Below are 24,937 nucleotides of genomic sequence, written 5' to 3'. Positions count from 1 at the left end.
ACACACACACACCCTGTTTATGTATATAGTGTATTTATAAAATTTCATAATTGGTGTTGATTACAAAGGACAACAAGCCGAAACGGCGTCTGTTTAGAGCATTTCACATTTTTATTTAAATGTTTTTTTAACAAATTTGTGGCACCCAAGATCTACAGTCTCAGAAAAAGAAAAACGTGCACAAATGTCTTTTTTTCCAGCAAATAATAACCATAAAAATCAATAAGTGAGCAAAGCAAAGAGCGGGAAACTAGTGTTAGCTCACAACGTCTCGTTTGCCTTCATTTTTTTTTTTTTCTTCTGAATAGCGCACATGTTGAGTGTCCCTCCCATCTGTCCTTTGGTAGTTAAAAAAAATACTTCTTCCATTTAAAACAAATATTCCAACATTATGTCTTTAACTATATAGCAGTTTGTACAACAAAAAAAAGCTTTCCCTCTCAAACAAAAAAAAAAACCCTGACAGAAACACCTCCCAGCCTAGCAAAACTAAAACCTGATCCCAAAGAGGGGAATGACAACAAAAGGGAACGTGCCTCAGAACCACACGTCAGTGACCAAGTGAGCACGCACACTATCCGTGTTGTGTGTATAGCTACTCACTGATGTGTAACAAAATACATTTGGGGGGGGAGGGGAATAAAAGAGTGACTCTATTCTTCTTTTTGATCCTTTATTTGTGTCTTTTTGTTTCCAAAGAAAGCTACGCTGTACACAACTAAATCTCTATCTTTCTCTGCGACTGCACTGAAACATGGAAGGCGGAAAAAGGGATCAAGACATTATATCTTTAAAAAAAAAAAAAAAACTGATTTAAAACCCCGTCTCCAAAAAACCGGGGTATTAAAATCCTAGTTCCGGGGTGGACTAAAACAAGAAAAAAAATAAATAATCATGTAGGCAGTGGATGAAGTGATGCTAACAAAGGAAGGAAGAGGTGTTATATAGGTGTAATATAGCTTTTTGTTGTTGATGATGTTGTTGGTGGTGAGATGTAGTGCAGACCGGGAGTCTCATCAGTTGGCCGCCAGTCCGGTGGTCTCTGACGAAAGCCTGGAGCGGAACAAATACACAACACACAATGTATGCTAGGAGACCAATATTATGGGGATCTGTGTTATACCACCAAAAGTCCACGATTATGAGGGCGGATTTTGCGGGGTGAAACAAGTAAGAAACGTGAATGTTTCAAACAGAAAAAAAAAAAAAAAAAAAACTACTCTTTCAGTGCCGAAAAGGCAAGCGATTTTCGGCATTTTGACGGATTTTTAAGGTCAAGAAAATATTGTGTGCTATGTCCATGTAAACATAAGACCGCATTTCACTCTTTCACCAGGAAAAGAAGATTCGACCTTATTCAGTTCTTTAGTAATCACTGTTTGAAAATCGCTCATTTGAGGGACACTAAACTAATTTGGACAAGGAGAAAACAAGCTTTTTGCAACAAAAAAAAAGTTTGATCTGCACAATATTAATAGTTTTTGTTTAGTGCATCTGAAACATCTCCACAGTCCTTCCTGTCATTGAAAACATGCACAAAAACATGATGGCAAAATAACAGTTTGCGTATATTTACAAAACTACACTACTACAGTGCTTGATTGGCTTAATATTAAGGAGTGCTGGCCATGGGTTTCATCTATCCATTCATTAATAAAAAAAAAATGTCACTCACAACCTAAGTCATTTACATAAAATGGAAAAGTGGTGTGCTAGGTATGTTAAGATATTGAATGGTGTCATTTTGGGGGAAGGAGAGCCCCAATGTAAAGGGCAAGTGGAATCAAGGATTTTTTTTTCCTTTGTCCAAGAAAACTCAACAAAATTCCATTTTATTTTCGACATGAGGCTGACAGGGATGTCTATGCGATTTTAAAACATATATGAATTTTAAAAAGTTCATTTTTGCTCTTTGATGACGTTTGGAAGGCAAAGATGCACTAAGTACGGCATGATGTTAAAAGATGTTGGAGAAGAAAATGGTGACGTAGAGCCAGTGTGAAATATATATATATAAATATTAAAAAAAAAACAACAGCATTTAATTTCTAACACTACACAATCATGTTTGAAAGCGTGTTAGTTGCTGGTTTCCACTGCACATGCTTTGCACAACTTAACTGGTGCAAATCTGCAGAACTATTTGTCTTTATTATCGGTGTGTTGTCAAATGTACAGTATATTTTGGATCAATTATATATTTTTTAATTGAAATAAGATTTTTTTTATTTGTAATGAGATATGTTGAAATGACAAAACAAAGTTTTTGATGACTCAATTTTGAGAGAGGGTGCGTAGATGTTGACCCACATGGCGTAAAAACAAAATGGCATCTCGTATTGGTTTGTTATTTTATTAACAGCGTGTACAGGTCAAGTGAGGGCGGGTCAGCTCTGTTCCACCGGATATCCGATTTAAAAAAAAAAGGGGGGGGGGGGGGGGTAAAGTAATGCCACTTTGAATGTGAGATGGTAAAGATAAAGCAAATGTTTTTCATAAAATGTCCACGTGGTTATCTGCATGCATCATACTGCCCCCTGGCGGTCAACACCTGCACTGTACTATACACTACTCATTTTCATTATGCGCCAGGTGCCTTCAAAAGGTGAGCACTTTTACTTTATTGTAGTTTCAAATAGACAGTGGCTTACTTCCTTCACATTTTATGTACAGCAATGTTTAAAATGTTACCCAAAACAATCACGCTAAGTCCAGGATCTACGGAAAAATGAGTGTCTACAGTTGCATCCAAAGTTGAAGAGATTCTCCTTTAGTTCTATACTGTGGCCTTTTACAGTGCTTTCAATACTTTTCAGTTGCTGACAACTAAAGTGGTCTAACTACATTTTTGTATCTTTTTTTTTAAGTTATGTCATGAAAGAATAAAGAAAAGATTACCATTCGGAATTACTGGTCAAATCCTGGTTCGGTTCCAAGTTAGACATATTAAGGAGCAGCCATTTTTTTCTTTTTTTTTTTTGCATAAACAAAGTACTTTTCCTAATTCATCAGCACGTCAATGAGTCCACCCAACAAAGCCAGAGTTCAACTCACAAATACACCTCAAAGTGAGCTTTACACATGGAAAGAGCAGGAAACTCGGGATTCACGTTGACATTTCTGATGTTTTTCCAAAGGGAAGAGAAGTAGACACAGGCATTATTTTCTGAAGGGACATTTAGTTTTGTAATGACAGCAATTTGGAAGTCACTCTGAATTGCGTTGCACTTTAGAAGTCAGATGTCAGCAAAAAATGCCGTCAATCGAAGAAATCCATCTAGTGTACCAACACAAAGGTCTGGAGTGCATCTAGCCCTAAATAAAGAGCTGTCAATGGTGGCCAGTAGACTCAAGTGAGGAATACAGACGTGAATTCAAAAGATGGAACTCAGGTTTATAGAAACATGACACTAAAATATCTAAGCTCAACTTAAAATTTCATGGTGTGTATACCTGAGCGCGTACTAAAACTCCTTTACGTACATGAAAACAAAAGTACTTGCCATCACCACGGTGACGCCTAAACAAATCAAACTAGTGCAAGCGTGACATCATTTTACGAGAAAAAGAGCCGCTACCTGAGTGCAGCTTACACACGCAGAGGAACAAAAAAAAAAAAGAAAGAAGACTTCGGCGGACACATCCGCTTTGCATGCAAAAGTCACTTTGTTAGAATAGTAATAATAATCACACTTGACAGGCAATATAGTAAATATGGCATCAAACTGTGTGCGTGCATGTAAGGTTGCAAGATTCTGGTCATTGTCAAAGTGTCAAACCTTCCATGGGAACTGATGGAATTCACAGGTAGAAAGTTGGCTTTTAATAGGCAACTAAAATGTAAACTGAGGAAATTATATTTGAGGACGGTATAATAAGTACATTTAAAGGACCCGCGGGAGTTACACTCTTTGGAGATTGTAACCATGTTCCAATGTTGACTTTTCACCCTCTGCACCCCAAAGTTACGTCCCTTCAGCGATGCATTTAGAAGCATTCCTTCGTGTTCTGCGCTGGGAGCAACGCCACCGCCCAAGCAGATACAGTACACACTACTTGCGAGAGGTCCGATGACCATCGCAAGCGCTCAGACCGCTCGAGAGTAAAGACACGCTAACCTTAGCCACTTCTTTTAGTTCTGTTTCGGTGCCGGGGTCGAGGGGAGATTTTGTCCCAAGTCGGCCAAGTAAACAGCAACGTTTCATTTATTAGCTGCAACGTTTTACTGTAGAAATTCATCATAATATCATAAAAGGAGCCCTTTAAGACATTGAGGAGCCAAATGCCTAAAAGAGAGAGCAAAAAAGTCTGAGGAAAGATATTTCTAGTTTGCCAAATGGGATATTTATAAATAACATCTGTTGATATTTTTTTTTCGTTTTAAAAGGGTTGGGTGAAATAATTCCCAATTTCCGGTTGATTCCTAAATCCTCCAGCATATCTTCCCATGGAAAAGTCCTGTTAACTTACCAGGAATCTTGCAACATGATGTGGTGTGAGTGTGTATAGACGTGGCCAAAGCAGGTGTAGATAAAGTGGAAGTGTTAGTAAGGGGAGAGACGTCGCCGCTTGGACTTGGAGCCCAGCTCAGGGGCCATTTTGGACTCGGGGTTGGCGGCCCCGCTGACAACATGGAGGGCCAGCAGAGGCAGGGGCTTGAGTGTGAGGAGACTGGACACACAGGCAGGAGAGGGGTCAGAGGAGGAGGTGGAGGAGGAAGAAGGAGGAGGAGGAGGCCCAGGAGGTAACAAGGACAGAGGGATGGAGGCTGAGGGGGGCACCACACAGGAGGAGGAGGCAGAGGAGGTGCTAGTAGTAGTAGCAGTAGTAGTAGTGGTAGTAGTAGTAGTAGAGGTGGAGGAAGGACACGGGCTGCTCGGTTCGGGGTTCAAGGAGGAGGTGGAGGTAGAGGAGGAAGAGGAGGGAGGAGGAGGAGGTTTAGAGGACTCTACACTGTAGAAAAAGAGACAAGGAGAGAGAAAGAGGGACAACACAGTCGGGATGGGTCACAGGGTAGGCTGGTCGGAGGGCAAATGGCGGAGGAAAGGGAAGATTTTTTCTCATTAACTTTTCGGTGGGCGGGCCGTAAAACATAAGCGAGTCCTGTTGACCTAAACAAGTCCACGGGCCAAACAAGAACTGACGTCTGCTACGTGCTTGTACATTGTTTTCCACTGAAACGCATGTCACCCCGAATCCTGCATTTTTTTCATTTATTTGAATTATCTAGTTACTTTTATTCATATTGCAATATAACTATACGATATGCAACATCTATATGAGGATTGTTTCACTCAAAATTGACATTTATTTTTCATTGGAGCGAACCACACACAAGATAATGATAAAAACAGCATCCCGCATTTCCACCAAGCGGCACAGTTCACTTGGACACATTGTGATCCCACAGCAGATGGTCATGTAATAACAGCATAGGGGAGACGATAGAAAAGATTTTTTAAACAGGACCTTTCTAATGATTATTCCATTGATTTATCAAGAACTAGGGTAAAAATACAACATTAAAATGTATCTGAAGCCTAATATTTCTTTGAATGTAGAATCTGTTACAATGAATGTGTGTGGCTTTAAAAGGTGGCATGGCAAGTGACAGGCATTCACAACTGCGGTTGGCTGTTAGCCAGTCTGCACAAGTGCATGTTGAGTGCGTATTTTTTCTTTTTCTTTACAACTTGCTATAGTGGTAGTGGAAATTTTTATTACATTGATATATTATTTCTGCCTTTCAGAAATGCTATAGTTCTGTTTCTCAAGTTTTGGACATTTTTGGACATTCTCTTTTTCGCATTCTTTAATAAACAGCTCAGCTCCAAGACATATAAGCAAGCACACAAGCCAGCAGGCAAAGAGAGCGAAACAAACAAGGATGACAGCAACGCACTTCCATGTGGTATGCAAAAACCTCATTTAAAAGCATATGTGTGCAATCATTTTAGCTTCTACAAAGTTAAATGTGGAGGCAAACTAGCGAAGTGCTACTATAATTGCAGCTATCGTGCTAAAAAAAAAAAAAATTGACCACATAACAAACATGAGAGGTCATGGGTTTCTACAGAGGAGTCAGGGAGACAGCTGGCTGTTATTGCTGCAAGGTCAAGGGCACTACCGACATTTTTTAACGACAGCTAATACCGTGAATATGATAGCCTCTGAGTTGGGCAACTTTGTCCTTAAGTGCTATGCACATAAAACCTCAAGGCTTATTTGGCCTGTTTTACCCTCATAGAAGTGTTTCCTAACATCAAATACAAATTGCGGTGTGTGAAGGGGCAGTAAATTATTCAACTGTCCCTGCCACACACCACAATTTGCATATGTGTATGTGTGTGTGTATATTGATCCCTAGTTTTTCGCGGTTAATTGGGACCGGAAACCCAATTAAAGGAAATTTTAGTCCCAAATGTTCCCACACCGAACTGAATTTTACTGCTTGGTGGAAATGTGGCTAATATATCAAATGACTGGAAAGTGGGTGTGTTTACTAACCTTGCGTTAATGAGGTACTCTGCCAAGCTGATGCTGGCAGGCGAGCCTGTAATGGTCACTTGTCGGTCGGTGGAGCCATCCACTGGGTTGGCGATCTTGATCTGGGCGCCCGACATTTGTCTGATCTCATTAATCTTAGCACCCTGGCGGCCAATGATGCAACCGATGAGCTGGAGGAGGAAGCGCTTAGGTGAGAACTACTTAAACACTCCCCTGAAAGTTTATGGACTAAAGTTTACCTCGTTTGGAATTTTCATCTCATTAGAACTAGTCTGAGCGGAAGTGTCGATTCCTAAAACAAAAAAAAAACAGAACAATTGAACACAAAAAATTGCTGCACGTTGCAATTCAGATGTCCATTTTACGGCGCGTACCGGTAAATCCCTGGTTGCTGTGTGCAATGGGGAAGGGACTCTGCTGCATAGCCAGCTGGTGAAGCTTAGTGAGCTGTGGAGAGATAGCAGCAGAGGAAGACTGTGAGAGGGGGGGAGAAGAGGAGGAGGAGGAGGGGTGGCGGGAAAACAAGGAGTGAAAAGGGGGAAGGAAACAAAAACACAAATCAAAGGCAGTTCAAAACATACAAAACCCATTTGAAGGAAAAGGATGCTCATTTCAGCCGGGTACAAAAGAAAAAGTCTGATGTTGTCAATCAGAATCCAGGATGACCATCTAAAGTTGAATTTGCACAACAAGGTTCAAGCCACAATTCAAAATAGAACAAACTAGGGTTGCAGTTTCAGGTGTTCTATCAGTATAATCGTTGTCATATGGCAAGTGTTACTAGAAATGTACATTGGAAAAGTCACACAATCGCTACCATTAAACTTGAGTTTCACACTTGGACAAACTGTGTAGATTCAGCCTTTAATAATGCAGAAATTTCAATACGACTCTCAGTCTGTACGTGGGTATAACTACAGTGTCCAACAAACAACATGCCCTCATTATTCAGAAATATTGAAGACAATGACAAGTGGGAAGGAAGTTTGAGCCAGGGAGGCAAAAGAGAATAAAGTTGGAAGAAACATGGGGTTATTGAAAAGAGCAATGGACAGAACAAGCAACAGAGCAGCAGATGGGTCATCGAGGGACCCGTGGAGATTCTGGACAAACCCTGACATAAACTGGACACACATTAGACCACTTTGGACAGTCAATTCTAGTTACGTGACTCAAGCAATGACCACGACTTGTTCAGGAAAGAAAAGGTTCCGCACTTTAGTTTCATTGGTAACTATTTCATGTTTCAAAGTACCAAAAGAGATATGTTAACATTGGGCTGGAGAACAGATTTGTTTTTTTGACCTTAAACCAAATGCTTCCGAACGAGATCCCGAGAATTAAGAAGTGTATGTATGCACTTTGTCAGTTTTTTGCAGTCCCACTTCATATGCCTGACAAGTTATTATTACCTACACTTATCTACAAGGAACCGGCGGCCATTTGGGAAAATACACATGAACGATGTCAACATCTACAAACAATTATCATTTCCATCTAACAAAAGTGTAAAGACGGGCGGCTGAGCCGTGTTTGGGGGAGGTGACATGAAGAAGGAATGGGTAGTTCACCGCAGATGGGGGTAGGTGGTGGGGGGCGGGGGGCGCACAGGCGGAATAGACACTTACATCTGGCTGTGGAATGGCGTGCTGTCCTTGTACCGCATACGCCTGAAACAAATGAGAACATACAACTTTCACAGGCCTTGTGTTGGATGCCGGCTAAAGCTAGTAAAAAGATCAGCAACAATAAGTCTTGTCCAAAGTCTCCACATTTCTTGCATAGAAAACCGCTTGAGGAACATGAAAGAGAAATGGAGGAAAGCCGGAAGGAGTAGCAGCTTATTTTCAAGCATAAAGACACAAACACATCGACATCTAAGTGACAAATGAGCATAGCGTGTACCTGTCCGCCTGCGAAGATGACGGGGGATCCTGAAGGTTTGGGTCTGTAGGGAATTGTGACGCCTTTCGGTGGAGACTGCACAAGGGACATGCAAGACATGCATGAGCACAAATAAATGCTGCAAAAATCATGTTACAATGACACCTCATGCTGTTAGCATATTTCCTCAAATTTTGGTCTGCTGTCAATTTATCATAGCGTGCGTTACACAAATCAGCTTTCTTTGTTCCGCTCAGTTACAGGTAAAAAAAATTACTTGAAAAATGCCCTCCCTTTTGTCAGTTTCATTTATATACCATATATGTATGTACTCATGCAAATAAAGCTCACCTTATAAACATCTTACTTTGTTTGGAACAAAAAGTAATACATTGCTACTATCATTATAAAACTGTATGTAAATAGGAGTTCGACCTTAATAAACACTCAATCCGTTATGTCTATTCCCAAAAACAAATCAATTAGTAAATAACCCCCTCACACACACACACACACGTTATTCCTAATGCTGCGTCACCAGTAAGTACTTCTTTATTTTTTTTTTTAACTCAAGCAAAATGAAACTCCTCTCTTGTGGAATTCCGTCCTTACCTCAAGCATGACCACACAGATCTGCTTGACGCATTCGATGATGGACTGGGGTGTGCCAGCAATGCTGATGGCGCGCTCCGTGGAGTTGGGCAGCATGTCGCCTGCTACTTGGACCTGAGCACTGGTTGACTATCAACAAATCAAAGAGAAGTGAAATGATATTTTGGGCGGCATGCGCTTTTGTTTTTCTTCTAAATGGGCACACGCACCTCTCGGATTTCTTTAATCTTGCAGCCACCTTTGCCAATGAGGGAGCCGCACTGGCTGGCGGGCACTACAATGCGGAGTGTCACCGGGGGCTTGCTGGTGGCTGTGCTGTTTGTCATTGAACTGCTGATGTCCTGGAGACAAAGTTTGGTCCTTTTAGGCAAAGTGATTCACAAATAATTTTGTCCCAACATTCATGGGCTGGCCCACCCAGTTCCATTCAGTGCAAATGACAAGGGGACACTGGAAATCCGCTTTATTATCTATGCCAGTGACAGAACAAATACCCAATCTTCCAAAATTAATCATTAGATCGGAATAACGTGTAAATCCGCCTGTTGCTATTTATACAACAGTATTGTGTTGGGGAAATTACTTCACCACACGATGGCAGCTTGAAATACCAGTTTAATTTGTTCTATGATTAAGCTAATCATTCACCTGTATATTAAATCAGTTTTCCCCACTGAAAGGACAATCATTTCAAGCATTTTTTTTCTTAGCCTGTTTTCAATAACGCTAAATAGCACCATATCATTAAAAAAAAAGTTTAATCTGTATTGTGAACCCCTTGACTCCTTATGAATGAATTTATGTTGTATTTGTTTAACCATTTCGCCCTTTAAACAGAGTTGAAAGTTAATTATCATCTACAGTATGACTCTCCTCGGCCACAGAGGAGTGTATTACATTACCTTAATCAGACCATTTTTTTCTACTTCACTACAGTCTGTCTGAGTCTTGCTTATACTTTATAACTTTTGGCAGACAACCATGAAAAAATAAATAACCAGGTTCATGCATTGTTAAGTCAAGTAACCACTATAAATAAAATGAACTTTGTTTGGTGACGCGCATTGAGACTGTTCCAATAAATGCATGTATTCTTGATTCTGTAATAGCTGAAAAACAGATTTATGATAGTCTATCCATCATTCTTAAAGCTGGAGCCCCACCTCTTCCAGTTTATCAATGATCATGGAGAAGGCTTTGAAGATGGCGGTGGTCGGCCCCGCTAGAGTGATGATCCTCTCGGGACAGTTGCCCTCAGAGATGTTGATGCGTGCCCCGCTCTGCACAGAGCACAAAAATCACAAGCAAAAATGTGAAAAAACACGTGGCTAACAAAAGCGGGATATTTTGATTATTTGGAAGCAAGAACATGCAGGGAAGTCACCTCTTCTCTCATCTTCTTAACAGACTCGCCTTTCTAAAAAGCAGGACATAAAAAGTTTAGAACCAGAAAAAGACCTTTGAATTTAATTGTGTTCTGTGAAGCCTTACTTTTCCAATTATGCTGCCAACTTCCTGAAATGACAATACAATATCTATTAGATTTCATCAGATATGGGAGACATGTTTTTTATGGTAAAAGCTCTGAATCAAATTTCCCAGACATGAAAATTATACATCTCAAGATGCATGAATCCGTTCACAAGAGACATCTACATGACATGATGATAAGGCAACTTATGGTCACCAATGTCAAGGTGCAGCCACCACAAAAAAGCCTTTCTTTGTTAAAGCCAAAAAACTAAGCAGAGCTGCAGTGTTGGCGAAAGGTAAAATGTTGGGCCAAGTTGTTAGCATTGGGGGTGGAGGGTTATTTGTGGCACTCACAAACCACACCGCTAAACTAATTGCCAGGTGGAACTGGTGGCATAAAGATGAAGAATGAGAGCGAGGAACTCTGTCAGGGTCTGTTAATATTGACATGTACCGTACAGGATAACATAAACAGTCTTTAAATTGCACAACACCTAAAGGTACCTAGTTACTGTTAAAATAGCAGAGTACTTCTCCATTAGTTTTTGGACCCTCTTCCACAAGAAAGAAAAAAACATTTTGCACCGCCTCCCTACTTGCTGCAGTGACAGTAAATAAGATCATTGGTTGTTAAAAAAAATATGACTAAAATTATATCCTTTTTAATATTAACAAGAGAAAAAAAGCAATAATAATTAACTTTCATCAAATGTTCAAGTTAAAGCCTAAATGTTAGCTTTTAAGCCTGTTCTTTGGGGTCATCTGCATCCCCATGACACGTACACGCACGTGCACACACGTACATGCATGCACATACACACACACACTATTTGAGAAGGACTGGAAAAGCACCGCTGTACGCTGACCTCGACTGTACAAGGTCATTATCATGACTTATCACATCAGCCCGTGGGGGGGTTCAGTTAAAAAACTACATGGTGTGCTGACACCTCACCTTTCCGTGCATGAGCAGCCTAATGGTAAGGGTGACATTGAGCCCTCCTTCAATCACACCGGAGTCCATAGCTGCAGCTGCAGTGTGTGGGTCTTCCGTTCCGAACTTGGGGGGCAGGGTTGGGGAGGGGGTCTTTGGTCACAGAGATGATCTGGAGGAATCGCAAAATGTTACACATGAAAATGCTAAATGATAGCTGCTCAATATCAAGTATAGCAAGTGCCCAACTAAAGAGAGAAAAAAAAAGTTCAAACTCAAGTCAGTCAAAATCGGTACTAGTCATTGACAAAAGAAACAAGTTGTTCTACTTGCCCATGTACTAGTATCTCACTATTAAAATGCGTACTCAAAACGTGTTTTTCCCATGACTGGAGCGAAAACTATATTAGTAGAGCTAAAATTCCCAATAATAAGAAAATCGCTTCACCAGTATGCTGAATTGTCTTAGAAGTTAGGACAAAGTACGCACGCTAGTAAATACACAAAAAACCTGATACAAAAAATTTATATTATACGCCCCCCCCCCCCCCTCCCCCAGACAAAGTACCAGTGTGAGTATTGACTCTTGAGCAGACAACACTAACAAATGCTGACACAACTAGTACTTAAAAAAAATCATAATGGCACCTTTTCATCTCTCTGATACATATGATCATCGCAGATGTGTCAAAGCGTTGCAATAAGGTGCCAACTACCGGCGAAGACGAATTTAATTGCCTTTAAGTGTGGAGGTTTAGAATCGGCAGCCTTCATGACACCTGGTATCCATATTCACCCATTACGAGTAAAAATAGATCATTTAGACATTCTAGTTTTCTGCTAGTAACGTGTACTTGTCCTGTTTGTACACCAAAGTTTAAATATATAGCACCCAGGCAAATGCCATACACTAGTGAACACTTTACTAGTAAGAGTCATTCAACGAGTGAGCTCAATGCCCCTTATGAGTGACGACAAAGAGCGACTAGTAGCGAACTTTAGCCGGATTTCTAGAATATCGAAGAAATGCTCAAGCGGCTCAGTTTTAACATATGTTAACGTCAATCGAATCCCCAAAACGCCTCCAAACGATTTTTGTTTGGCATATAAATAATAACCTAAGACGCGCAATCGAGTTTGTGCAAAGATAATTTAAAGTTTGATGCGAAAAGAAGGGGGGAAACGATCACACTACCGAGAACGCTTAACGGCTAACCATTTCGTCATCTAGCAGCGTACCAAATCGATGCCCCCCCCCCTCCAAACACTCAAACCACAAAAAGCACTTTTTATTCACATTTACACATCCGGGCGTAATTTCTAAAAAGCCTACCGGGCTCCCAGATGGGTTAAGTACCATTTTCTTTGTAATAAAGTATTAGTTAATGTAGAAAATTAGCCTTTTGAGGGCTCCGTCGAGCGGGGGGTTGGGAGGGGGAAATGAATGGAGCATGCGCACGCTAGTTAGCAATGCTGCTTCTCAACGAATGTTGCTCAACCTAGCGACAATTTGGTTTCATACTAGATGTTCCGTACGTTAAACTACACGTTACTCATAAATGTTGATGTACGACAAGGGCCGCGTGAGATATAAAAACCCTACGCTTGACATTTCCGGTGGCCGGCTAAGCTAACAAAGCTAATTTTAAACAGCGCACTCACCGTGGCCGCCACGGCCTACTAGCATGATGCTAAGCTAAACTACGCTAAGCGCGATTTCTTTCCGCTTCTTGAGACCACAACAACACGGGATACATAAACAACCAAACTCGAGAGCCGAACTTACCTGGTTCAGGCGCTGGATGATGACCGGGGGATGGGTTGGGGTTGTGAGGGTAGAAGGGGAGAGGTTCGGGAGGGTAGAAACCCGGGGGGGAAGAGTTTAGAGAGGACTCGGGGGAAGAGGGAAGAGTGATGTGAGATCGAGCTCCACTCCTTTACACAAAGACAACAACATGGCGACCTCCGAACTTTCCCCTTTCACCCAAGCCGAGCCCACGTTCTGCGTGCGAACCGCCCAAATAAAAGACAAAAAAAAAAACAAAGGACGATGATAATACAAAACATAGTGAGTAGCTTTTGAAAATGAAAACAAAAGAACCCAAACAATAATTGTGTTAGGCCAACTTTTGCCAACGTTCATGTACATTAGTAAAAATTAGGCTGTACCTCCTCTTCCATTCTTTACATGGATGGTTGCATTTATATAAAATAAAAAATAACACACGTTCGTTTGAGAATATATATATATATATATATATATATATATATATATATATATATATATATATATATATATATATATATATATATATATATATATATATATATATATATATATATATATATATATATATATATTTATTTATTTATTTTGAGAGAGAGAGAGATTTGTTGCTCTGGGACATTGTGAAGGGAATCATATATTAGGTTGTTATCATTATGTTCTTAGTTCATTGTTACCCATTTATGCAATCCTAGTTCATCTTGACCCTGTCCTTAGATAGAACTGTTGACGCACGAAAGTGTGAGCCGGGACCTTGGCCCAGCTGCCGGTGGCGCCCGGCTGGCTCTTTTGTTGTGTCTTGTAATCTGCTATGCTTCTATTCAATAAAAGCCAGGGGGAACGGCTGGGCAAGTGGAAAACTGGCGTTGGAAGACCCACGAGTTACATTTGCCCAAGCTTTTTTTTCCCTATGCCGGCATAGAAAAGTCAATCTTGGCTGGTCTGAGTTACTCTTTTTGCTGTTTAAGCAGCTAGGCTGGTCCTAGTCTTCTTTTCTGAGAGACATCCAGTGGATGCATTAGTCCAAGTCATAAAAATAGAATATAAAAACATTGAATCATCGTTTGAAAGCTGCAAAGTAGAGCAACAATGCAGTATTCATGTGTTCATACTAAAAATAACCAACCAACTTGAGAACATTGTATACTCATTTGTGAGATGCAAAACTATATTAAGGCCTAATTGTACAAAACATTGTGAGTTGTTGTGAGTTCACATATTCGCTATCAGCATTAAAAAAAAAAAAAAAAGGGACATTTGATACCACTTTCTGTACTCAATTCTTGACCAGTCACCGATACAAAGTACCAAAACCACTGGTCGTTTTTATACCTAAAATTTAATTTAAAAAAAGGTAATTTTAAAGACAGACCTATATTTTTCTTTACCTAGACCTATTTTTTCTTTAAAACCGCAAGGAATTATCAGTTTTCTATTCTTCTAATTTCTGGTCGTAAAATACTGGCCATAGTTGTGTCAGCTCCAGTCACGAGTACCATTATCTTGAAATACCAATACCAGGTATTTGTGCAAATAACAGCCTTATTTCAAGATAATGGTGTGTGTATGTGTATATACACATTTATATACACACACACAGACACACACAAATCATGTTAAGACTGTCAGCGCATAACGAAAAGTGGCAAATTAATCAATAAAAACAAAATATTGTATAATTAACGACAAAAATAAAGCTTGCTGCAAAAATGTACGAGTGAGATACGCATCACAAATCAAACACCATGTAGTTTTTTTGTACATTTAATAAAGTAAATCACCATAATTTCAAGCAATGATATTCAAATGCAGTGACATGACAATCAATAACTTATTAGTGGTAACAGTTCAAGAGACAGATGTCTTAAAAGATGCAAAACAGCACATAAATTAATAGGAGCTTGCACCCTTAGTATTCATTCATACAGTATTCAATATATTTTATTAGTTTGCCCCTTTACATTTAGATGGAGTTACCAGTATATACAGACCACAGAAATCCCATAATGGAGGTACCAGTACATACAGCCCACAGAAATCCCATAGAATCTTTCAAACTGATAATGCCTTTTCGCCGTTTTCCACATTCTAGTTGTGTGGTGGCATTCAGTGCAGTATATACATTGAATGATGGCCTCAGTCAGAGTCGCTGCTGCTGCTGCTGCTACTGCTGCTGCTACTGGAGGACTGTGTGGACAGATTATTAAACATGTTAATGCATGGTTAATTGGGAAAGAAATAATTCATATACAGTTGCAGTATATTATTCACTTCCTAATAAAGAGGTCCTACAGTCTAGACGTGTGTGTGTGTGTGTGTGTGTGTGTGCGTGGAGGGTGGGGGCCTGCTTCCAAAATACCAAAGAAAAGGTGACTGTAACCATGCATACATTTAGACCTTTAGACATTTAGAATAGGGTGTGAGAGTGGTGGCAGTCTCACCTTGCCGCCATGTTTGTGGTGCCCGTGCATCTTGTGTCCCTTCTTCAGCTTCTTCCCTTTCTTCAACTTCTTGTGGCCTTTATGTCCGGCCATTCCCAAAGCCATGCCAGCTAGACCCCCGCCTACCGCCCCGCTTAAGGGATTGAATGGGTTGAGCCCACCGTGGTAGTTATGGCCTTTATTGTGATGGTGGCCCTTTTTTTGATGGTGGTGGCCTTTTGGAGAGCGAGGGAACACACCGGCTTGAACGCCTCCGACGGGGGCTACCGGATACCCGCCAGGCGCCACGGGATAAGGGTGTGGTCCCGGAATGCCCGCGTATGGCACGGCACCCCGAGGTGCGTTGGGTATTATGGCTGGGTTAACGCCCGCTGGGTACTGGACGGGCGGGTAGTGTTGACGCGGGGGCTGGGGGAAAGCTCCAGCAGGGGGGATGGAGGGATACGCAGGGTTGTAGCCAGGAGGGAAGGCTGGATTAGATGGACCTGATATAGATACACATCAATTCAAATATTTACTGTTGCCACTATTTGGTACCCTCCAAAACACATATCATTTGTATGTACTGTATACCCTGATTTGGCCACATGGTTACACTTCAGGAGGTACTGAACGTTCTGGAAAAATAATTGAAAAAAAGAACAAAAGGTTATTTAATTTCATTGCAGATCCTACAACAACCTAACACAAAAAACTTCCATTGTTTTTCTATTGCATTGTGCTGGCGTGGGTCTTTTCCGGGCACTCCGGTCTCTTCCCAATGTTTCAAAATAATGAATGGTAGGTGTATCGGACAATATAAATTGCCCTTAAAATTGATTACGAGTCTAAATGGTTGTTTGTGTCTGTGTGTGGTGTCCCCTGCCAACTGCTTGAAGACTACTGGGATAGGCACCAGCTAGCCAGTGACCCTAGTGAGGGTAAACGGATAAAGAAGATGGATGTATTGTCAATGAAGTAAATAAAAGTGAAATTTTTACATGAGTATACTATCTGGTGAGCACGCGATACTATCTGGTGTTTTTTTTTCCCTTGGGGCTCCGTACATAATAACTGTAACTGTAATAATATCGTCTACATATGACAAGTTTTTTTTGATTGTTTTGTTTCTTTGTTAGTGGGTTTGCAAAGTATTGCCTCAACATGTTGCAAAGTTACACATGTAATGCAGGTGATGTAATAACTTTAAACAATGAAAAAAAACAGTTGGAACACCTAAACAAAAATTGTAACAATATCAACATAATAAACTAAAGAAAACATCACATTAATGGAGGAAAAAAAATACAAAGACATTTATATTAGGGGAAGAAATACACCTATTTTTGAGAGCTTTACCTTGATTAAGACTGCAGGTGAGTTGCCGTCAATCCCAGCTGACGTTTGGTGAGAGAAGTAGGATCCACAAATGACTGGTTATTAATCTCAAAGAATATAATAGACAAACACTCACATTCAACCTTATGGACAATTTAAACTACAGTCTTCAATGCCAGTTGACTTAAAGTAAGAGAAGTGGGATCCACCCTGGACTGGTCACCAGTGGAGTAAATCGCAAGGCACATGCACACTCACCAACAAACAACAGAAGAGCCTCGACTGCCAGGTGAATTTAAAAAAGGGAAGCGGGATACACCCACCTTTCCAGTCGATTGCAGGGTACACACACACACACGCACGCACGCACACACACACACACACACACACACACACACACACACACACAAAGCAACAATAACACGTTTCAAAAGAATCTATGATGCACGTTTCTGGAATGTGTAAGATAGTGGGAGTAAACCCCCAAGTAAATAAAATCAAAAATTCACACTCAAAGATTCGAACCAAAAAAACCTCAGAAGTGAGGCCGACGTGCAATACTAATGTTCGGGTAAATAAAAGTGACAGGTAATCTCGAAGACTTTTTTTTAACGGATTGTTTTCGCAACAGATATAGGACGCGTCATTAAAAGTTTAAGTGTCAACACTAAAACGACGGTGATCAATTTAGCGTCTATTTTATTTTAGTAAAAAAAAAAAAAAAAACAAGTAACATGATATCATCAGTTTGTTCGAAGTAAGTATTTAACTCTGGAGTTATTCCAAAACTCACCTTTGCTTGTTGAGTCGGTGGCTCGTTCCAACAGTTTGTCTTCCGGATTGGAGGCGCAGTCACGTGGTTCGGTACAACTGGAAAGACACGAACATGCGCAAGAAAAAGCCTCGCCCAGTCCTTAAACTCACACGCACTTGGCTTCACTTTTATGTAATGCAACAAGTGAACAGAAAAAGCGATTAGCGGCTCCAGAAAATGGATGGATGGTCAAATGTTTTCACACGCCAAACACTATCGCAGAAAAGAACCACTGTAAATCTAAAAATGAATAGTATGCCGCGAATAAACGAGGGAACACTGTAAACCTGTCTGAGAAGAAAATGCGATTAATTGTGAATAAACATGGAAAATCTAGCGAATATTGTTTAAATTGTTACATCATTTTAATTGTTGGCTGAAGTGTTAGATTATGCACAGCCTCATATTTTATTTTTAGACCATGGAAACAATTTACACCCGTTATGCTGGGCTTGTTCTTTAGGTAAACAGCGTCCGATTTCATGTCGGTGAGGGCCTGAACGACTTTAAATTTAAATCGGACGTACTTTACAACCCTAAATAAGATCGAATAAGCCTACGGTATCCAAACATAAATATTTTTACTCCGGTGGACTTAGAAATTATATCTAGCTGATTCAAAATGAAAAACAAAAACATAAAAATGAGTCAAACTGAACAACGTTGAATTCACCATCAAGCCCACAACGCAATCTTAAAGGGACCGTGTGTAAGATTTAGAGCAATTTTCATTAAAAAGGAATACATTAAATGATTGTATATTTCGAAAACTTGCAAATGAATGTGTTCTTAGTGACCAACGGTCATTAATCATAGGTCTAGTTATCATTAAATTATATTATATGAGGGGGGTGGCACTTCTCTGAGGTGGCCATGTTTGTTATAGCTACAGACAATGGTAAATGCAGCACCTGCACCACCTAATGCTGTCCATAATGAAAAACGCTCTAAATCTTACACACTGTCCCTTTAAGGCAAACAAGCAGCATTTACTTTGCCAACCGCCACATCCGTAATAATGTATTGTATGAAATAATGTTGTGTAAAATAATGTGAACTGCGAAGATTAACAGAATAAAAAGTCTTTATTATCATCATAGCATAGGAACAATTTTTCATAAATGCAGATGTGTGTAGAGCGTGACCCCCAAGTTGGGTGATGATAAGGCCAGGCGAGGGAAAAATCCCCAGACATCCAGGGATTAAAGGGACAATATGTAATATTTAAAAGTATTTTCATTTTAAAAACCCAAATTTCAATAAAGTGTAGATAAGTGTTGTATCAAATCAACTTTTTTTTCATATATACAATCGTAGGTCTAGTAAGAATATTTATATTACATGAGGTGCGCTGCTCAGATGTGGGCAGTTATAGTTCTCTTAGCTATGGAAAGTGAAGGAGAACTTTCGCCAACGTAATTCAAATCACATTTTGGATGTCAGTTTGTGTCTTGTGTGCAGCCGAGAGAGTTTGACACTGTAGTGCGCATGCTGCATTCACGTAACACCAGTAAAAAGTAATACTTAATTCTAGACAATGCGGTTTAAAGACACTGTAATACAGTTATAAATAGTGAAGAATACTAATCTCTTTTTTAAGACTCACAATGATAAAATGTAAAACAAGCATTATACTAAAGAATGGGACTGTAGTGGGACTAATCTGTCCACAACGCACTGAGAAGTCAGGCGAGCTTCCGGGTCCTCGTCCCAGCTTTCCGTCAATAGATCTTGCAGCGCCTGTCCCTGAGAGGAGCGCAAAAGTCATTTAGTGTTTCTTAGGCATTTCAAAACTATTTATTTATGCATGCTAGTGGAAAACAATACCAGTTTCGACTGCTGCCAATGCTCAGGGATTGAGGGTCTATTTTCCATGTGAGACACATGGACGGTGAGGCTCTCCCGCGTCAAGTGTCCTCCCAACTCACGCTCATAAGGAAGCAGGTGTTGTGGCACAGCGCCGTCTGCAGAGGGCGACATTAAGCTCATTTTGTGGGAAACGGAAAGACTGCATACCAGTCAACATATACGTTTTTCCCGTATTTTATACGTGTTTTGATCATTTCAAATTATGTACAAATTATGAACTTTTGTACGGGGGAAGGGGTCGTCTCGGTCACTGGTAGCAGACGACAACGTCGTCGTTATTTGCTAATATTGTACACAAGAAAAAGTTGCGTGCATTTATTGCAACTTGGTGTGAGTGTAAATGGTTGTCTGGAAACCAGTACCGTGTGTACCTCACTTCTCTCACCCAAAGTCAAATGGGAATGGCTCCAGCTCACCCGCCAACCTAATGTGCACACCCGCTATAGGAAATGAATGCTTCGACGGATTGCTCAAGGTCACCTAATGTCTTTCACCTTCAAACAAGTCGGAGCAGCGCATGCAAATCTCCCATAGCACCAAACTCAAAGCGTAGATGTCCCCGTGCAGAAAGCAGTTCCCTATGAGGTTCATGGAGCCCTCCAGGATCTCGGGGGGCATGTAGCGCAGGGTGCATGCTGCCTCACTGTATCTCTGTGCGTGAACAAAAATGTGACGCAACCACAGAGTGACATCCTCGCAGATTGGACGAGTTTTCACCTTTGCCATTCCTGTTTGGTGTTGGTCCCAAGACAGTATGGTGGAGCTACCAAAATCACACAGTGCACAGGTGCCATTTGTCTGAACAAGCACGTTAAAGCTGCTGAGGTCTCTGTGGGCCACAGGCGGTTTGTGTCCCTCTGAAATAGGACAACGCACAAAAAACATGTAACAAAAATAAAATAAAATAAAAATAGGCCACAACCAAGCAGAAGTTAAAAAAAAATAGAAAAAGCTGTGGGGATTGCAACATAATACCTTGTGTGTGGAGATAGGAGAGGCCCTGTGATAAAGACAGGCACATCTTCAGAGACTCTGGCCAGCTGCTAGTGTTCTGATTTAGGAAGGAGTGCAAAGAGCCCTGAAATTCAGAGTGACATTAAAGTTCTGTCAGAGAACATTAAGCAATTGAGCCACCAAAGCAGATAACAATCAAAAAACCAAGGACACTATTTCCAGACTTTGTATTGGAAGTATAATATATATATGTTTTTTTTAAATTAGATTTTGACACTCACATATTCTGCAAAGTGCAAGAAAAGGAGCCAGCTGCCGTCTTCTGACCTTCTCCCGGTACCCAGGAAACGGATGATTCCCGCGTGCCTCATCAGCGGGCGCTCGTAGATCTCCTTCTCGGAAGTGAATGCACGATGCGCGGTGGCCGGGAAGACTTTGGCGGCCACCGTGGATCCTTTGTATGTTCCCCGCCACACCGTGGCAAAATGCCCACGGCCCACAATCTAAGATAGAGAAGTTCAAGACCAAGTGTTTTGAGGCAAGATGTGACACACATTTTTTCAACAGTTAACCTGAAACAACTAACCTGCTGCAGTTGAACATCAGTGACATCAATCTGGGGCGTCTGAGTTGTTTGTGAATGGCTTACTGGAGCTGTATGAGGAAAAGCTATGACCTTCTCTGAAATAAGCAAAATCAGCATACAAGTCATTTTTGTAAATAAAGGAGACACCAAAGATTTAAAAAGTCAAAAGCCAGATTTAAACTATTTGGACCATACGTTTTACTTGCTAAAAAGGTGACTGAAGAAAGCCACACCCCCAAAATGAGCTGTGACCGAAAAGAAACAAGTCAGTCTCCCGACTTAAAGCGAACCTGGCTAATTTCTCCCTTCCACGCTGAGTTCCCCAGTCACATGATCAGCTCCACAGCCATTTGCAAGCAAATGTCAAAAGGAAGGATAAAAGAAGGAAGAAAAAGTCTCAGAAAGCAGGAAATATGAAGGTACCATATGCGTAAAAGACGGATGGAGAGAAGAATGTATAAAAGGAATGGAAAAAGGAAGAATGAAGGATGGAGAGAATAAAATATAGAAGGAAAGAAGTAAGATATGTTGGAAGGATGACTAAACGGAAGGATTAAGAAACAAGAAGGGAAAGTGAATGTTTGCTAAGAAACAAAAGAAATGAAGGAAGGAAAAGGAGCTGCTGATGGAGAGATGTAGGGGAAGAAGTTAGGCAGGGTCAGAGGATGGAAGCAAGGATTCATGAAATGAGGCAAAGATGCATGTCAAAATGTATCATAGGAAGGATGGAAAGAGAAAAAAAAAGGAAGACAAAGGATGGACGACAGAGAGAAGCGAGGTGTGAAAGGAAGAAATGATTGAAGAAAGAAAAATATTAGGCGTGAATAAAGGAAAAAGAATAGGATGGGTCCAAGAACGGGAGGGAGGGAGGGAGCGAGGAATGAACAAATGACTGCAAAGACAAACAAGCTAAAGGTGAAAATATAACATTTCACAGGGAGACGGAATCTACCGTGTTGCTATAGTGCAAACATTTCAGATGCTCAAAGGGAGCTTTACAGTCAAGATTAGCACCAAGGTCAAAGAAAGAAACAGACGCGAGGCCAAACAAAAGCAGTGTGTGGGGGTGAGACGCGACGCCACTGTTTCCCTTTCATCTCCGATGGGGGAAATCCTGTACGCTTTGATGAAAACAATGAGAACGAGTGCCAAGAAAAGGTTACTTTTGTGTGCCGAGAAACGTCTCCATAGCAAGGCCGCCATCATCAGGAACAGGACCACCAGCAGAGTGATGACAATGATTTGCAGAGTTTCATCTACAAGATGACACAAGTGTCAGGGAGAGCGTTCCAAGTATTTTTTTTATTTTTTTTTTGCCTTTGTATGGATAACGGTTTGATGTTGTGGTCAAAAGATTTGGGAAGTGTAAACTTATGAGCATAACAGTACAATGTTACCAGGACAGAGTAAGATAACTTTGAAATACTCCTTATAGCGGTGAAAATACGGTAGCTTTTTTGTATGCATGTATTTTTGATTTGACAACAGAGGCAATTTGAATTGGCTTCAACCGTTGCGGACGTCTGTACGAGTGAACGCCACATAGAGGTAATAGACAGTTGCAATAGCCAATCAAGCCACGAGATGGCGGCAGTGAGGTCACTCACGTTGTCATTCATTGTCGTCATATCCGATTATGGTAACTACGGTATTGTGAGTAATATGATGCTCTTCTTTTGTAATTTAGCGTACATTCTTGTTAAAGTTTGCCTGCTTTGGTGGACTTGATAAAACTTTATAGTTAGTTGACAGCATCACGTATAATGATACATTTTAATTGCAGATGCAAGTTTATTGATGTTTAAATTCTCCCTAAAATGCAAATGAACAAAGTGTTCTGGATCCTACCCTTTTCCGGTGCATTGGTCCAGGTGACGTTGCGGTTACAGAGGTCCGTGCTGCACACACACTTGACCATCTGGTTGTTGAAGCGGGGCTGCGCCTTGCAGGTGGCATCCGTGCAAGACTGTTCCTTTAGATTGCAAGCTATAACGAAAGATGGAATCAAGAAGATACAGAAGTAACACTGAGTGAGAGTCGCGCCTTTTGTACATAGCGTAGATAAAAGTATTAGACCAAGTCGTTTTATTTACTAATTGTTCATATTGTCTATATGAATAAAACACCAAGATGTGAGATTTAAAGCGGAAGTCAATTTTTTTTTACAATATGTTCTATGCGCCTCTACAAGTCCAAACACTGATAAATATGAATTTAATATGAATATATGTCTTTTACTGCCTGCTGTCACCTGAAAATGACATCATAGTGGCTCAGAGCTCAGTAAAAGACCAATCGTGGCTCAACTTGCGAACATCGCACGACCAAAAGGAGTTCAGACTGCATTATCAGATATTTAGCCTTCTTACCTAGAACGTCAACCTCCAGCTGTCCGTGGACAACCAAGAAGTAGCCCACACAGCAGCGTGTGTGCTCGCAGAACTGAACCGAGTCACTCACGGCGCCCGCTGCCAGGTACTTCCTGTTCTCGTTCTTGTTGACCTGGAAGGCACAGTGCCTCCTTTCATCCAGCGACTGCTTGGACATACAAGGTGTGATGCATTCTGGGAAGAGAGACAAGATCATTTGGTTGTGGTTCGTATATGACTTCAGGGGATCAATAACGATACAACTCATTCGGTATTTGAATTGAAAAATGTTTGCTTTAGAAGCGTTGACAGATGTTTTGAAGTTCATTAAGTGTTATATTCAACACTAAGCTCCCAGCGTGACAAATAAGTGTGATGACTTGAAGAAGCATCTAATTTGAGGAGCTGTTTATTGTTTTGGAAAAAAAAAAAAACTGTCCGTCAGACATCTTGAGTTTGCTACTTTTATTTCTTTTGAAAGCTCAATTTAATTGAAAATACTGTAATATATTTTTCCATCTGGTTATTTTCTGCCAATCACACTTTTACCAAAACTAAACAAAAAACAAATCCAGCAAGTGATCATTTCCATTTAAACCAATTAGTGAACCGTAGTGAAGTTCCTATCAATAAAACACTTCATTTGCTACAAGTATGCTGACAATAAAAAGCTATTGTACCCATGAAATTAATTTAAATCAATGGAAACTCTTTTTCAACACACAAACTGCATATATTGTATGTTACGTGTCACAAAAAACAAAAACTGACTCACCCAGCGCCAGCAGGAAAAGGGGCCAACGGTGCAGGAACATGGTCACAGCCGGGGCTGGACAATAAGTAACGCCATGTGAGATTTTGTCTTTTTTATTCTTTTATCTCAATCATGGGAATGCGAGGGGAGTTTCCGACACTTCCCAGCATCACTCCCACAAGCCGCACCTGCAGTCCGCCACACACAACCACCTCCTTGGTCATAACATTACACACAGGGTTAGAAAATAACACCGGTCAAGGATGGGTTAAAATTAAGCTGGCGTTAATAATAATAAAAAAAAAAAACTAAGGCTACACAATTACATTTAATACAGCCATTAGTGCGCTAATACAGTACATGCAAGTATGACTGTATGGTACATGTATAGATATGGTACAATAACTTCTCTCAAGCACCAGCAAGATTGGATATTTTTTTTCAATGTTATACTTTTTTACTTGTGTTTTTAACTGTAAAAGATGACCTCTTCTTCCCACAACTTTCCTGAGCTTTTAACCATGTTCCAATGTTATATTGTATTGATGCATTGTAAAGCATTCCTTGCTTATTCTGCGCTCCTGTGCAGATAAAAACGGCTTCAAGCGCACTTATGACGACAGGAGCCATTTGCAAC

At 40.6% G+C, this 24,937-nt stretch overlaps 3 protein-coding genes across 11 annotated transcripts; all 3 read right to left on the bottom strand.

The window, feature by feature from the left end:
* Positions 1-88: 88 nt before the first annotated feature.
* Positions 89-13,434, bottom strand: LOC148419367 (poly(rC)-binding protein 2). Of its 5 annotated transcripts, none has more exons than XM_088422714.1 (13): positions 13,197-13,415; positions 11,432-11,582; positions 10,495-10,518; positions 10,388-10,420; positions 10,167-10,283; positions 9,213-9,344; positions 9,004-9,132; positions 8,413-8,487; positions 8,136-8,177; positions 6,882-6,954; positions 6,747-6,799; positions 6,508-6,677; positions 89-1,053 (listed from the first exon to the last, which is right to left on the bottom strand). In XM_088422714.1, the coding sequence occupies exons 2-13, from the start codon at positions 11,498-11,500 to the stop codon at positions 1,017-1,019; spliced, it is 954 nt and encodes a 317-aa protein (XP_088278840.1). In that variant the 5' UTR covers positions 11,501-11,582; positions 13,197-13,415; the 3' UTR covers positions 89-1,016. The 5 variants fall into 5 exon arrangements, with proteins under 5 accessions (XP_088278840.1, XP_088278839.1, XP_088278837.1 ...); XM_088422713.1 differs by having other exon boundaries at positions 6,882-6,981; positions 13,197-13,409; XM_088422711.1 differs by lacking the exon at positions 89-1,053 and adding an exon at positions 3,160-4,953 and having other exon boundaries at positions 13,197-13,434.
* Positions 13,435-14,944: 1,510 nt separating this feature from the next.
* Positions 14,945-17,824, bottom strand: prr13 (proline rich 13). Of its 3 annotated transcripts, none has more exons than XM_088422722.1 (5): positions 17,748-17,824; positions 16,976-17,013; positions 16,211-16,254; positions 15,638-16,122; positions 14,945-15,383 (listed from the first exon to the last, which is right to left on the bottom strand). In XM_088422722.1, the coding sequence occupies exons 3-5, from the start codon at positions 16,224-16,226 to the stop codon at positions 15,333-15,335; spliced, it is 552 nt and encodes a 183-aa protein (XP_088278848.1). In that variant the 5' UTR covers positions 16,227-16,254; positions 16,976-17,013; positions 17,748-17,824; the 3' UTR covers positions 14,945-15,332. The 3 variants fall into 3 exon arrangements, with proteins under 3 accessions (XP_088278848.1, XP_088278847.1, XP_088278846.1); XM_088422721.1 differs by having other exon boundaries at positions 16,976-17,061; positions 17,748-17,779; XM_088422720.1 differs by lacking the exon at positions 17,748-17,824 and having other exon boundaries at positions 16,976-17,206.
* A 1,010-nt stretch (positions 17,825-18,834) lies between these two features.
* LOC148419365 (anti-Muellerian hormone type-2 receptor-like) lies at positions 18,835-24,452 on the bottom strand. Of its 3 annotated transcripts, XM_088422708.1 has the most exons (11): positions 24,322-24,434; positions 23,547-23,741; positions 23,026-23,163; positions 22,341-22,433; positions 21,178-21,272; positions 20,873-21,094; positions 20,613-20,715; positions 20,355-20,494; positions 20,132-20,288; positions 19,596-19,732; positions 18,835-19,514 (listed from the first exon to the last, which is right to left on the bottom strand). In XM_088422708.1, exons 1-11 carry the CDS (start codon positions 24,359-24,361, stop codon positions 19,398-19,400), a joined length of 1,437 nt encoding a protein of 478 aa, XP_088278834.1. In that variant the 5' UTR covers positions 24,362-24,434; the 3' UTR covers positions 18,835-19,397. The 3 variants fall into 3 exon arrangements, with proteins under 3 accessions (XP_088278834.1, XP_088278833.1, XP_088278835.1); XM_088422707.1 differs by having other exon boundaries at positions 20,132-20,494; positions 24,322-24,452; XM_088422709.1 differs by lacking the exon at positions 18,835-19,514 and having other exon boundaries at positions 19,603-19,732; positions 20,118-20,288; positions 24,322-24,451.
* Positions 24,453-24,937: the final 485 nt, after the last annotated feature.

This window comes from Hippichthys cyanospilos, chromosome 9 (genome assembly GCF_059441005.1).
Source record: "Hippichthys cyanospilos isolate Australia breed blue-spotted pipefish chromosome 9, RoL_Hcya_1.0, whole genome shotgun sequence".
In the NCBI taxonomy this organism is placed as follows: domain Eukaryota; kingdom Metazoa; phylum Chordata; class Actinopteri; order Syngnathiformes; family Syngnathidae; genus Hippichthys; species Hippichthys cyanospilos.
Note: the sequence above shows the minus strand (reverse complement) of the source record. Positions and strands in the feature narration are given on the sequence as shown.